Below are 15,788 nucleotides of genomic sequence, written 5' to 3'. Positions count from 1 at the left end.
AACAGGGTTGTCATGTTCGATAGTTGCCAAGAACTATTCTCTCCTTGGCAAGGAGGGTTTCTAGTGGCACTGTGAGCTAGCTGGTATAAAGGCTAACATACCCGGTAGGGGTGCTTAGAATCAGTCTGACACCAATCCTAAAGTGAATGTTGCCTAAACGCGCAGATCCTATGTAGGTTTGTAGAAACTACACAACACTTCCTCTGCACCCGAGGCTGATAAAAAAATAGAAACCCCTCTGCAGTAAGGAGCAGAGGGCTTTCCTGGACATGTGCAGAGGAGATAACGGTTCCATCTTCCGCACGAGCCCACTGTGGCAGAAGACGGAAACATTACGTCCTCCACACAAAAGGGGTTGACAGAGAAGATATAATGGCTGGGAAATCCATGTAAACCATCATAATGTTATGATATTTTGTTAGCTTCAGCCTCAGGATAAGCATCATTACCACTACATGTTTATTTTAATAATAGTTAAGAGTCACATCGTATGCACTAGAATATTTAAAAAATAATTAAAAAGCATTCCAGATTCCCTAGCTTTTTTGGTGAGTGCTCCTATTTGTTAGACATGTCAGCCATAGTCTTCCCCCAAACATGTTGCCTTAATCCTGCTAACCAGTGCTAAAGTACTAGTGCTCACTCCCTAAAACACAGTAAAATTGGCTTTCAAATGTTTGGCATATTTAATTTACTTATAAGTCCCTAGGAAAGTGGTTTACCCTGTACCCAGGGCAAGTAAATTAAATGCTACTAGTGGGCCTGTACGACTTATGGTGCCACCAACTTAAGTAGTCCCTTAAAATATGTTCCACATCTACCAATGCAGCCTGAATGGAGCTTTAAATTGCAAATTCGACTTGGCAAAATAACCTTATTTCCAAGTCTTTAACCCCCCTTTTATTACAAATATTTTCCCCCTAAGTTAGGCCTTACGCAGCCCACAGGGCAGGCTACATTGAATTAAAAAAGGTTGTACGTATACTTTAAAGTTTTATATGTCATGGTAGTAAGCAACTCCTGAAGTAATTTTTATGATAAAGGCCTACCTCGTCTATATGATAACATTGTGTCATCTTTTTACATTTAATAAGTGCTAACTTTTGATTAGGAGCAGGCAGGAAATTCATGTTTGGTGTCTAAGAAAGTCTAACTTAATATGCTTTTTCATGGTAAACCTGGATTTTAAGTTACAATTTTGTGCCTCTCAGCCTGTTTGTAGCTCATACGACTGGGTGCAGTTGGCAGTTTGACTTTGTTTATTCCTTCTAGACAGCCACACAATAGAGGGAGTAGGTGTGCCTGGATGAGCCATCGCTGGCAGAATGAGTGGCAGAGCTCAACAAAGCCCCACTTACAAGTTAATAGGCTATGTTCTGCGTTCACACAAAGGACTTCAGACTATCTGAGTGTACGTGTTCTGTCTTCACACAAAGGATTGCATATCCAATCAGGCTTGAGCCAGGGCAGGGAAGTGAGGAAACTCCATTCATTTCAAAGGGAATTCTCCGGAAATGCATCCAAATTGTGTACTTCAAATAAGGCATCGGTCCCACATTTCAATTCACTTTCTCATTGGACTTTCTCCGCTGCTGTGGCCTGCTGTGTACTTTAGAAGACTGCTTTGCTGTAGGTGGAGGGACTGCTCTGCTGCCTTAAGCCTGTCATGAACCCTCAGAGGCCTGCCCTGTTGCTTGAGGCCTGTTACACTTTTTTAACCCAAGACTACCAGAGTGATTCCAAGTGCTACTTGAATGGACCCCTGATCAGAGACCTTTCCAGTCCTGGACCCTGGAAGTGGTGCTAAAGGTGGCAACATAGGCCAAATCCAAAACTTGGCATTAAAAAATGGTGGACTAAAAAGTGCTTTGAGAATTGAGAGGAGACTGGGACCTACATGCTCGTCAATCCGCCCAAGGTGTATTTCTGGTAGGCCGAATTTTGCGGCAGCTTCCTCTATGTTCTTCTCAGCTGCAGCAAATCTGGTTCAGCGGTCCTTCACAGAAGTAGTATCCATCCTTGTGGAAACATCTCGGTTATAGCTTGCAGATGCGTCCAGTTGTAGGTTTTCAACTTTCAGAACTATGAAAAAGACTCATTCTTAACATGGAAATCTTCAGTGTAAATTCAGCCAGGGGCTCCCTCAAACAAACTCCTCCATGAACACCACTTGCAGCCATGCCTCATTAAACTTTACCTTTTCAGAAAACTTTTGGGGAAAATTTCTTATAAGTTGAAAAGTAAGCGCTGACCGGACCCAATTTGCTTCTATTATCCAATCTGCGCACCATTGTGGTGTCAGAGGTTGGCGTTTTGAGCTTTTTTGGTGCTAGTTTGACCTTAAACTTAAACTAAAAAAATCCTGGTTCCCCTGATTACATTATTGTTGCTTTGGTGTCAAATAATTTATTAAAATGTACTTTATTTTTCTAAATTGATGTGTGACTTTTCTTGTGTTATATTCTCACTTTATTTCTCTTTTTGTGATGCATACTTTTTTTTTAAATTGCCTCTAAAGTAAGCCTGACTGATTTTGTACTAGGCTACCAAAGGGTTAAGCAAAGCTTAATTTAGAAGTTACTTTTGTGGTTCACCCTAACAGGAAATTATGGCAGTTGATTGAACAGAGTTAACACCCAACTCAGCCAACAACCCAGTTTCTGACACTATTAATGATGTAAAAATGTTTGGGAGTTCCAGTAGCTATGTCTGTGACATATTATAGGTTTGATTGTTACGCAACTTATTCAAGTACTTTTCAATGGGTTATCTGGTGTTTGCAGTCAACTGTGTTTTCTCTCTCAGGTTGGCATATTGGCAAAGTCCTTGGTGCCAGGGAGTCCAGAAACTCCATTCATTGGCCGTGTTTGAGAGAAAAGTACAGAATAAAATATCAGGATACTGATAGGAGCTTTTGTTTTGGAAGTTGTGTAGTTGAAGACAGGGTGCTCAGGATAGTTGTTGATAGTATAGTTCCCCTATTGCACTGGTCCGGCTTGAATAATATTGGTACATTTTGTAATGTAGATGGAATAACTCATGAGAAATTAATGAAGCCCAAAATTGATGAACATATAATGATTATATAGAGGAGCCAATTACAATGACACCGTCTTTAGGTGAATATGATTACAGCCCGCAAATGAAGACATCTACCTGTCTCCCTATTTAGAGAAAGTAGAGTCATGTCTCTGAAAGTTATCTTTAACTTATCTTAAGTTTCTGCATTAAAGGCATTACTCAGACTCTGATGACTATGTGCACACAGATAACATCAAGTATCATGCGCTCTAGTGATTTGGTCCTTCCAGATCTAAATTGGTGAAGATGTCTAGGTGATTGATTACACTTACAGCCTCCAGCCAGCACTGAGCTTTCTGATGGCCACTAGTCCCCCCAGCACACTTACCAAGCTCACCCCCAGCAACAGAGAAGTCCTTCTCTAGGATAGTCCATTTCTGTACCTTCTGAGCATTGCTTAGTGCCTTGAGATTCACCCGCTCCATTGTCTTCTGGATTGCATCATAGATTATTGGGTCCTTTGTGCGCACCACCTCTGAGACCCCTGTGGCCCTACTACCCAACTGCTGGCAGAAATTAACTGCTTCTGGAGTCAGATCATCCTGGGGTGCTTCAGTGACTGGATCTATAGTGCACTGAAAGAGAAGAGGAAAGAAGTATGGTGGATCTGTGAAACATAGACTAATACAGGAGGAATACAGGAGGAGCCACACCTCAAATCAAAGTATGAGAGAAGGTAGTGGAGAGAACCTATTGGAAAGTACTCCATAAATGGAAAACCTAAGTAAACATGTTTCTAACATTGTACATCACAACACTGAATGAACTAGTATAATGTGACAGGCACACATACAGAACACACAGAAGACCATGGGCAAAACATATCATGAGATGCAATCAAAACCAATTAGATCTTGCAGCAGTGTTGAACTACACTATATCTCAGGGGTGGTTTACTTTTGCATCAAAAGAAATCTTAATTATGCCCATTTGAAAGGAAGATATGCTAAGCATTCAGTACCAGTAAATTCTAGTCAATACTATGGTGTGATGTGATGTTTAAGTGTTCATACCAATTCAAACTGAAACAACAGTAATTTATTTTCTACATTTTTACAAACTTTACAGAATGGGGACCAGACATTACTTTAATTATTTTACAAAATTCCCCTCTGATTATGCTAGGAGCAGAATCTTTGAGCGGGCAGCTAGACATCGAGGAGCTACTCCTTGTTTTGGCATCGGACTATAAGAACAACTTATTAAACGTCATCATGTGCCCATGCCTGAAAAGTCATCATGATCTATCCTTTATGTACCTGCTCTGTAAAAGCTTCCATCTATATGAAAACCATTGATTCTTTGGAATAACAAAATCCACTAGTATACAATAACACACCACTATACTCCAACATCTCCTGAGTGAATAATGCCCAGCACATATATCTTGTAACAGATGAGCAAGAACTGGGTGTAAAACACCTACCTAAAGCTGGAATCAACTAGGACGACATTTCTCCTGCTTGCTAATAGCATTAAGCAACCAATGACCCAAACCTAATTGTTTAACATGAAGGTTGAGGCCCTCCACTCCTAAGAACATTTTGCTAAGATAACTAGGATAGCATGAGATCAGTTTGTCCTCTGGAAAATTGTGAAATGATTCCTGACAGAAACCAACTTTGGACCAGCACAAGCCTTGAGTTTCCGTTCGTTCCACTCCTCCCTAACTCTGTTTCTGATCCATAATTACTTCTAGGTTCAAGCACACAAACATATCTGATTCAATTCAGTGGATGTTAAAAGCCATGCACAATGTTTAGAGGTTCTTCTGAATGATCACTATGTGCAGATTCATAACTATAAGATGAACATGATTTGACACCGACACTGTTAAAGAATAATCTACCTTTGTGCATCATTTGAAATATTTGAGTGTCTAGGAATTTTGTTTCCTGGTTAAGAAAAGACACAAAAACTCTCTTTCCAGTTCAGTAAGAGCTAAAGCACATTAAATATATTAACAGTTTCAAAGAGAAATTCTCACTGTTGCAAGGCCTGAGCACAACAATAAACCTTCTACTAATGTGTGTCATTGAACAATCATCCCTCTTACATAATATAATCTGTTCGAACTCTAAAGGTTTAACAAGGAAGTTCAGGTCATTCACAAGAATTCTGATTTATTGAGTCCTTTAAGTGCAAAATTCCAGTGGCTGTGATTGTAAGGGTCTTTTCAGGTGCATCGCATAACCCAGTGCCTGTTTTATGCAGCTGTAGGGCATAAAGTAAATTAATTCAAATCGGAATTAGTGCTTTATTTTCAGATAGAACAGCTTGGAAACAGTGGGCAAGGTTTCTCACTTCCAGTTCCTGAGCTGTTTAAAAAAAAAAATCATTAACATCAGCTTTAATGAATTTACATTACCCCCTTCAGGCGCATTAAACAGGTGCTCTGCACTGTGCTGCTCCAGAAAAGACCATCATGATATATTTACAAAATTGGTGCACTGTCCTAGTCTGCTCCTGGCCGGGACAGTGTACCCTATTATCAATAATGAGTTGCCTTAACAACAGTGGCATGCTGACAGCTACCCTGGGAGCAGTGCATTCAGTGAAGTATAGAATGGCAGCTTAAAAACTGGTCCATGGTTTACAGAACAGGTGGGTATTTCTGCACAGAGGAGACAGAGACCCCCCCAGTGCATACTTGCAAATGTCTTCAGGTGGATGTCTGGGAGGCTCCATTGGAATCCATGTGCCCTCTCCAGGGGGTTGCCCTCAGGCAGTCCACTAAAATGTGCATTTTAGGAACATCCTTGGTGTGCTTTCAGAGGTCTTGTTTGCCAATTACAGCATCAACAGAGAGGCAAAGTGATTCCCTCATTTGCAATACTATAATGCCCAAGAGACACACAAAGCGTAGATGCCTGGTACACTATGCAGAACATGGCCCCACGCTCTCACGACCATGCATGAAAGCACTCACAGTCTTTCCTTTCTCACCTTCAACGTAAGCAGCATGGACAGGAACTTCCTCCAATCTCCAACCAGCATTGCATTACTGATAATCGGCAACTCCTTCTTTACAGCATTCTCGATTGGTACTGGGGGGATGTTCTCACCCCCTGAGGTGATAACTAGTTCTACAGAAAGCACAAGATTAGGCAGATTTACTTTCAGAAACTGATATCTTAGCACCAGATAGAGATAGTTGTTTGGGATTCACGAGGCACAATAAACCATCATCCACACATGTTCACCCAACAACATATAAAAAAAGTGTTTATTTCTGGAATTTTTATTCAATAAATCTCACACGTCACTGATCGAAGAACATGATACAGGTGAGTCTCAAATAGGGTGAAGGATATCTGTAACAGTAAACATCTGTGGGAGAACTTTCAACATGACCAAATCTCAAGTGCCACAGCATTCAAGGATTCCATCAATATCCCCAACACAGGGTCTATGGGGGCTATGGCAAAACCAACATACTTTAAAAGACCTGCACTGATAGACTCTGTAACTTGTCAACTGGCTGACTCTTTGTAAACTCCATCCACCTGCAGATTAAATGACTAATCTTGTAATTCCAAGATTTTGTGGCCAACAGGTTTGCCTTTGAAAGCGGACATTGTTAACTAAAACATTACCTGAGACATTGAACTAAAAGTGTAATGGTGTCTTCACATACCTAATCATGAAGAATTCCCTTGCAGGCACCCAAAATACAATCCCAACTAATCTATTGAAGGACTTTCTACTGTGTTTGTCATTTATTTTTTTCATTAAGGTGTGGCGTGTATGTCTGGTAAGTAGTGGTAACATAGAATGGAGACTCCAGCTAGAGCTAGGTATACAATAACAAAGGTAAAGGCAAACCCACATTTGATTGCAAAAATCAGCTAATGAGAGGAGTGAATGAATGAATGAATGAAACATTTATAAAGCGCGTGCTCACCCGAAGGCATCCCAGCGCTATGGAATAGTGAAAATAGATAATTGTACAATTTATTTTTAAAAAAGGGGTCTTTGTTGTGCAGGAACTCAAATGGGGCTCTCTGTGAGGCTGCAAAATGTCCTACCAACTTGTAAGTTTATCCATAGACTTCTAGAAGGAGCCTATCAGTTGCATCGGCTGGGCCACGCATGGGCCACGTTGGTCGGGAGACCCCTAGGAAGATGTGTTAATATGTGTATAAATTCTCTTGGCGCTCAGCTCTTCCAGAGACTCTGCTCCTTGTGCTCAATGGGAGAGCTTTGGAAGCAAGGGCATGGTTAAAGTAAAGCTCCAGGTTACAGAAGGCTCCTCCACATTGTAAAGAGACCTGAGATCACCACATCCATGCAGTGGATTAGCCTGTTACCTTCTTATGATGAAGGAGTTCAACCACATCAATATCAATCATTCACTAGTGCCTGGATGGAACCAAGTCCTATGGTAGGCTATATTGTAACTTGTTTAGCCATATGCCAATCTGCTGTAGTCTACTCTTCAAAGTGTAATGCTTGCAGTATGTCAGGGTGCATCACTTCGGAGAGCTATGTATGGACTGTGTCTGCAGCCAAGTATGTTCATGGCAAATAAAATATCACAGCTCCAAACCAAATAAACTAGCATCACTGTAAAGTGTACCTTAAACACAGAAATCGTTTAAAAAATCAGCAATACAGTGTTAGGCATGGTTTGTATATTTAAATCAAATAGTTTATGTCTATGGGGCATATGCAATTTATGATCACTGCTCAGTTGGTGAAATTTTGTAAACAAAAAAACAGGTGAATCATAGATAGGTGGGACTCAGAGTATGCCTAAACTGGCCATTAGCCAGATCTGCATTAAGAATGAAAGATCACTGGTGATGTTTTTGGCAAAACATGATTTTCAAGATATCAAGCTTTAACAGATGCATGCTGTAACATTTTACCTGTGTTGTTCCCAAGACTATGTCCTGGGTAGGGAAGTTTTCTCTTGCCAGTGCCTGGGACCCTGGCCTGTATGATCAGGCCCCCATGTGGGCTTCAGTAACCTCTCACTGTGACTTCTTTGAGCTGGTAGGCTCAGAGCAAATGGTACCTGGAGCTCTGAACCTGGAGACCAAGCCTCAGCATCAACAAGGGGATCACGGTCCAATCATTGAGACTTTGTTGAGCTGGTTGGCCCAGAGAATCACAAGACTCATTCCTGATCTGGTGGACCACTGTCCTGGGTGATATTTGTGGGTCTGGCTGGTGCCTGGAGCCCTGGATTGGAGGTCCAGGCCTCAAGCATCTATACAGGGATCATCAAACTCTTACTGAGGTGTCATAGAGCTGTTTGGCCCAGGCTAGCCAGTGTCTGGAGCCCTGGCCCTGATTATCAAGTGCCATGTGGCCTTCTTTGAGCTGGATGGCATAGAGAAGCCTCAGTATCCTACCTGGTCTGGTGCAACCCTGCCCTGTGAAGGGAACGTGGTTCTTGCCTGCACTTTGGACCCTAGCCTGGGCGTGCAGGCCCCAGGCCTCAGCGACGGATTTATCAAATTCTTACTAGGGTATCTTAGTGCTGGCCACCTCAGAGCAACCAGTGCCCAAAGCCTTGGTCCAGTTACTGGGCCTAAGGCATCCATACAGGCTTCAAAGAGTGCCCAATGTCTGCCTTGTTTAAGTTCAACATACCAGAGAAGCATGGGAATCCTCCCTAGTCTAGAGCCACTTTGTCCTGGTTAGGAAAGGTTGCTCTGGTTGGAGTCTGGAGTCCTGTCCAGGGTGACAAGGCCCTTGGCCTTTTCATGGGCTTCTCAGAATTCTCGCCTGAACTTCTTTGAGGTGATCAGCCAGGAGGAGCATGAGAATCTTCCCCTGCCATAGGTAAGAATGGCAGTCCTTCCAATTTCTGGAGGTCTACCCATGGGTCTAGGCCCGAGGCATCCACTCAGGCATCACAGATCTCTCACTGTGGCTTCTTTAAATAGTTCAGCTTGGGTAAGCCGACCACATAACCCAGGCCACAACTCCAACCAGGTAGCCAGGCTCTCTGAAGCTATTGACTAGACTGCCCAGGCCCACTGGAGTCACTGACCAGAGTGCCCATGTCCACTGGAGCTACTGATCAGGAGAACCATGGCAATGGAGTCACAGACTGGCTTGCATTTGCCGAGGCCAAGTCAAGCTATTTGGTCATTATGCTGATCTGCAAAGGAGGTTTTTTCACCCTCCCTATTACATATTGGAAGAAAGAGGCCTACACCCCATGTAGCACATAGAGTGAGGCTTCCTTGGAAGCTGGTGCTGGAACCCATTAGGACACAAGCATGGCTCAGAGGATGACTTTCAATAGATTTCAGTAAATTACTAGCTGTTCTTCTATTAATAAAACCTGGAGCCTGAGTCAGGTAATCTACAAATGATTTAGCACCAATTGCCCACAAACATCTGGTACCCCCTTGACATCCAAGCTCCAGCACCCAAACAAGTGTCTTCATGAACAAGTCCTGAAGTCGGCTATCCCAGGCAAACCAAGTCCCCATAGCACCGCAGTATCACTGTCTCCTTGTGAGGGGAAAGATACACAGATGATGGACGGAATGCAGAGCAAATCAAACATTTACCCCAGTCAATAGATCTGGGTTACAATCCATTGTCTTTTGCCCACTATGCCACCTCAGTTTAGACCCAGTCATATGTTAATCAGTCTTGACCCTGTGCCTCATGGGACCAGTCCAGCCCAAACTGCCAAGCCAGGTCATCCCTAGATGGGTTTCGGGGCACCACCCCTCATCAGCCAGGCTAGCTTGAATCCAGTGACACAGTGAGCCCTGGACCACGTTTGGGCATACCCGGTGCACTTAGGTCGAGAAAGCATAGACACCCAGATGAAGGACAGAATGCAGAGCAAATAAAATGCTCACCCCCAGTTAATAGATCTCTGTCAAATCCATTGTTCTTTTGCTCATCATGCCACCCCAGTTTAGACCCAGCCATATGCAGTCTTGACCCGGTGCCTCATGGGATCAGTCCAGCCTGAACTGCCAAGCAAGGTTTTAGACAACAATAAGCACATGGGTGATGCTATAGAGTGGATCAGAGGTCGGAGTCTAACAGTGCTGTTCATAAGTCATACATTTGGTATAAGAAGTTGGCTGTCCATTTATTTTGTTTGGTAACATTCAATGCTTTTGTTGTATTTAAGGATTGTGCTCCAGATTCAAAAGATGACTTTTGTTCAGTTTCAGCAGTCTGTGATAGAAAGCCTTGTTGTAGTGGAGTTGGCAAATATTCCTAGAGTTGGAGTCATGGAGGATGTGGCTACATTGAAAGATCGCTACTTTCCTGATTATATTCCGCCCACACCCAAAAAACCCAAACTTTTCCTGTAGGAGATGTTGAGTTTATATCTGAAGAGGTGTGTGGAAGGAAAGTCACATATGCTGCCACAAGTGTTCTTCTAATCCTGGGCTATGTGTGCCAACATGTTTTAAATCATATCACATTCAAATGAAGTTTTGGGGCCAACCAGGAGCCTAAAAGTGAACTGATTGCTCTGTATTGTTTTATATTTTTTGTTAGTTTTCACATTTCACAGTTGGCAGTACTGTGATTCCTTTAGTTAGAGCTGCCACGCTTCATTTTTAAAAGCCCCCGGGTGGGCCAGGTCCTGGGGAAAATTTGATTTATGTAGCGGGGGCCCGCGGGTCTCCCCGCAGCCCCGGGAACCGCCACCTCCCCGAGGCTTTCTAATGTATACACAGGGGCACGTGGCCCCCCTGCAGACCCGGGGACGCCACCTCCAAGGGGCTTCAAAACAATAAGGGCGGGGGGCCTTGTAGGTCCCCCAATTCCTGGGGGCCCCCACCTCCATGGGACTTTCTAATTTATTCATGGGGGCACATGGCCATCCCGCAGTCCCGGGGACCAGCTCTCACAAAACCGAAGCAAAATTGCTTTTGCACAAGGGGAGCTGCATGTTAGCAGCTTCTCTTGTGCAAAAGCAATGCCGGCCCCCGGAGGAGGCGGGGAGCCGGCTGGGACCGTGGGGGCATTGGGGCTCCCCCCACGGTCCCCAACAGTAAGGGCAGGGCCCCGGGGATGGGGTCCTGGGGCCAGAAGTGGCATGAGGAGGGGGACACGCAGCCCCCCTTTAAAATTTAAAATAAAGGGTGGCCTGGCCCTGGGGGATGGGGTACCCGGTGCCAGAAGTGGCCTAGGGAAGGGGGCCACGCGGCCCCCTCCTGTAATTAGTGTGTGACAGACTTGTTGGGGAATATGCTGTTTCTGTTTTATAAGACACAACACACAAACCGGAGAGTGTAATGATGCTAAGGTACAAGCCCACATGGACGGACAGCTCAGTGTGAAGAGAGCCTGCTGCAGAGACCACATGTTCTAACGCTCAGCGTTCATCTTTTAGGAGCAGGCAACAATGCTGCTACATCAGTTTGACAATTTTAGACTTTAAACAACTGCTTAATTTGAGCTGGGGTCTACCAGTGCACACATGAGCGCTTAATCATTAGAACTTGCTCTTTGGGTGTGCTGTGTAACAGACTCATTAGGGAATATTGGTGTTTTTCTTTTATAACACACAAACCGGCGAGTGAAATGATGCTAAGGCACAAGCCCACATGGAAGGACAGCTCAGTGCGAAGATAGCCTGCTGCAGAGACCACGTGTTCTTGCGCTCAGCCTTTCATCTTTTAGGAGCAGGCACCCATGCTGCTACATCAGTTTGGCAATTTTAGACTTTAAACTACTCCTTAATTTGAGCCAGGGTCTATAAGTGCGCACATGGCCACTTAATCATTATCACTTGCACTTTTTGCATGCTATGTAACAAACTCGTTAGGGAATATGCTGTTTCTGTTTTATAACACACAACACACAAACTGGCCAGTGTAATGATGGTAAGGCACAAGCCCACATGGACGAACAGCTCAGTGTGAAGAGAGTCTGCTGCAGTGACCACGTGTTCTAGCACTCAGCCTTTCATATTTTAGGAGCAGGCAACCATACTGCTACAGCAGTTTGGCAATTTTAGACTTTAAACTACTGATTAATTTGCGCCACGGTCTACCAGTGCGCACAAGGGCATTTAATCATTTGCACTTGCACTTTTTGCATGCTATGTAACAAACTTGTTAGGGAATATGATGTTTCTGTTTTATAACACACAATCCGGCGAGTATAATGATGCTAAGGCACAAGCCCACATGGATGACAGCTCAGTGTGAAGAGAGCCAGCTGCAGTGACCACGTCTTCTAGCGCTCAGTCTTTCATCTTTTAGGAGCAGGCAACCATGCTGATACATCACTTTGGCAATTTTAGACTTCAAACTACTGCTTTATTTGCACGGGGGTCTACCTGTGCGCACATGGGCACTTAATCATTAGCACTTGCTCTTTGGGCGTGCTGTGTAACAGACTCGCTAGGGAATATGCTGTTTCTGTTTTATAAAACAAAACACATGAACCGACGTGTGTAATTATGGCAAGGCACAAGGCCACATGGACGAACAGCTCAGTGTGAAGGGAGGCTGCTGCAGTGACCACGTCTTCTCGCGCTTAGCCTTTTATCTTTTAGGAGCAGGCAACTATGCTTCTACATCAGTTTGGCATCAGCCAAAACAAATGGGGCGCTCCATTCAGCTCCTACCCTGAAATTCTCGGGGTGATTCGTCAAGCGGGGGCCGAGAAGAAAGGGGGGTCCCAAAACACGTTTTCCCCATGCATTTTTCCATAGGGACCTTTAGTCCAAGGTACAGCCCAAACGGCTGAACAGAATTACTTGAAATTTGGCAGAGAGGTAGTCCTCAGGTCAGGGAAGTGCCTTTTGCAGGTCTGGTGTCAATCTGTTCAGTAGTTCCTGAGAAAATCAAAAGTAAAATCATATATATATGTCGGCGGAGCCTAACCACACATCTCATCCTGAGATCTGATTGGCTGTCAGCACTTCATCCAAGAAGTGTTGGCAGCCATCTTGGGACCAATATACATGATAGCACCTCATTAAAAAGCATTGCAGTTAATAGAAGGTTTTAAGACTTTAGTTACATTATAAATCATTTGTTGATGGTATCATACTCATTTTAGGAATTGTGGTATGTTCTAAGGTGATTTCACCATGTGAAAAAGCCTTCTTCTGGGATATCATGATTGAGAGAAAAATATTTTCTCATGCTTTTCCCACAGAGGTTTGGAAGGTGATCTATAAGCTAAACTGAGAGCATATTTTCTGTAAATTCACATTATCTTTCTCAGTCATGTGAGAATGAAGTCTGACATTCTCAGTAAAACATGTACATCCAACAAGGGCACAGACTGTCAGTTGATTCCTTTGTGTTCTACTGCAGCTTCCCAGAGTGTTCCAAAGAACAACTAGAGCGCTAACAGTCCTACTTATGATAAACGTATGGCACACCTGAAGCCATCTTGCTTGGATTAAAGTGGTATCTCTTAAAACATTTAATTTAAAAAGGAACAAAATGAGGGGGTTCATTTTTCCATAAAAAGTATGATTAGTGCTGCAGAAAGAAAAATTAGGGCACATTTTGAGTGACTTCTCAAATCCTCTTCTATTTCATTAAACAATTCTGACATGCAGACTGAAACATGCACTTTCAATACCAGCAGCAGTTTTCCCTGGTGAGCAGTAGCTTTACTACAGTGATCTAATGAGCAAAAAGAGTGCTAACATTCTGAATTTATGGCAAATGTGTGACACATCTGAATGCCTTCTTGATGGAATCAAAGTAAAAAACTGAAAGTATTTCCTACTGAGGAGACTGCAGTAAATGAGGAAATTAGGAAACTTCATAACAAATAAGTCTCCCAAGATGGCCACCAGAGACAAAAGTAGCCAAAATATCACCCAGATGTAGCCCAAGTATAGCCCAATGACAGAATGTCCCAGAGTGTTCTCAAAAACAACTAGAGCGCTTACTGTCTTGATTATGACAAAAGTACGGCACACCTGAAGCCATCTTGATTGGAATAAACTGGTAAAACTTCAAACATTTAATTTAAAAAGGTACACAATGAGGGGGTTCATTTGCCATAGAAATTATGATTAATGCTGAAGAAAGAAAATGAGGGCACATTTTGAGTGACTTCTCAAATCCTCTTCTATTTCATTAAAAAATTCTGACATGCAGACTGAAACATGCACTTTTAATACCAGGAGCAGACTTCCATGGTGAACAGTAGTTTTACTACAGTGATCTAATGAGCAACTAGAGTGCTAACATTCAGAATTTATGGCAAATGTGTAACATATCTGAATACCTTCATGATGGAATCAAAGTAAAAAACTGAAAGCATTTCCTACTGAGGAGACTGCAGTACATGAGGAAATTAGGAAACTTCATAACAAATAAATCTCCCAAAATGGCCACCGGAGACAAAAGAGCCCAAATGTAGCCCAACATCACCCAGATGTAGCCCAAATATAGCCCAATGACAGAAGTGTGCAAAACACTTATTATTTTGTGTTTTTGCAGTGTTATATAGTGCAGACTTGTCAGGTATTGGAGTGCTTTACATGAGCATTGGTTACATCACACAAGAACAAATTCATTTTGGTTGTAGACATGGGGAGACTAAGTGATTTGACCAGAATCACAGAATGTCGAGCTGAAGCAGAAACTCCAACCTGGTCCCCAGTTGCAAAGTCTGCAGTTCTGGAAGTAACACCACATCCTCTCCCCTAAGTGCAACATTTAATCAAGTGGTCAACTGGATAAAAAACATAAAGATAACAAATAATTTAAAAGTGCTTTGTCGCTATTTGAAAACTCAGAAAATATGTCCTTATTTTAGTCTTTTAGAGCACTAACCATAATTTTGATGCCAATAAGACCCTCTCATATATGTAATTTCTAAAGGAAATGCTCTAGGTATTACAGTTTTGATTACGTCAGGCGTTCCACACTTTTGTAATAAATATAGAATGTTAGCAATCTAGTTGTTCATTAGGATACTGTTGAGAGGCAGAGGCCAGGACTCTGAAAATTGAAGGCAGGTAGGAGGGTGCAAAGGCAACAATTTAACCACACTGAGCAGGCAGGATGGGCCGTGGCAGCACAACAGACTATGGAGGGCAGTGGAACGGGGGGCAGGGGCAACAAACCAACAATACAGGACTTGCAAGAGAGGCTGTGGCAATGTAATTGACCATTGTGGGCAGAAGGAAGAGGCAATGGTAGTACAACCATACATGCCAACAGACCCGATTCAGCCAGGAAGCGTCCAATGTTTTTAAGCTCAAATGGGCTTTATTTTATCTGTCTCCTGTCTACAATCTCCTCTTTTTCAATGTAACTCAAAGGGGAAAATCAATACCCCAGTTTTTTTTCAAAATCTCCCTCTTACCAAGTTCAAAATGTTCGCAAGTATGGTACATTGGATCATGGAAGGAAATGGGGTAGGGACATGGACTTGGATAACAGAGGACAGGAGGGACATGGAGAGGTGCACCAAACTGACCCTGCAGGGCAGGCATCAGGGTTTGCAGCAGCACAATACACCACACAGGGCATGCGGGACGGGAGTGCAGCACAACAATCCATAGAAAGCAAGAGGGAGGGGACAGGACCATGCACATGGACAACAGAGAACAGAGGGGCAAGAGGCAATGGTAGCTAGCTGACCATAATGGACAGACAGGAGAGAAAGCTGCAGCATAACAGACCATAAAGGGCAGGAGGGACGGATCAGGGGCATTACAATGGAACAGACAAGCCAGGAAGAAGGGAGTAGGGGTCTGCACTTGTAAATAGAGGGCTGGGGGC

At 43.3% G+C, this 15,788-nt stretch overlaps 1 protein-coding gene across 1 annotated transcript in view; it reads right to left on the bottom strand.

Moving 5' to 3' along the window:
* The window catches only part of LOC146863703 (long-chain-fatty-acid--CoA ligase ACSBG2-like), a 456,555-nt gene that overhangs the window by 119,098 nt on the left and 321,669 nt on the right, over positions 1–15,788 (bottom strand). The window contains exons 11-12 of the mRNA XM_085627841.1: positions 6,028–6,167; positions 3,410–3,656 (exon numbers count right to left, since the gene is read on the bottom strand). Of these exons, the coding sequence (XP_085483967.1) occupies positions 3,410–3,656; positions 6,028–6,167 (387 nt within the window). The remainder of the gene's footprint in view (positions 1–3,409; positions 3,657–6,027; positions 6,168–15,788) is intronic.

Source organism: Triturus cristatus, chromosome 2_1 (genome assembly GCF_964204655.1).
Source record: "Triturus cristatus chromosome 2_1, aTriCri1.1, whole genome shotgun sequence".
NCBI lineage: Eukaryota > Metazoa > Chordata > Amphibia > Caudata > Salamandridae > Triturus > Triturus cristatus.
This window is presented reverse-complemented; position numbering and strand designations above follow the sequence as displayed.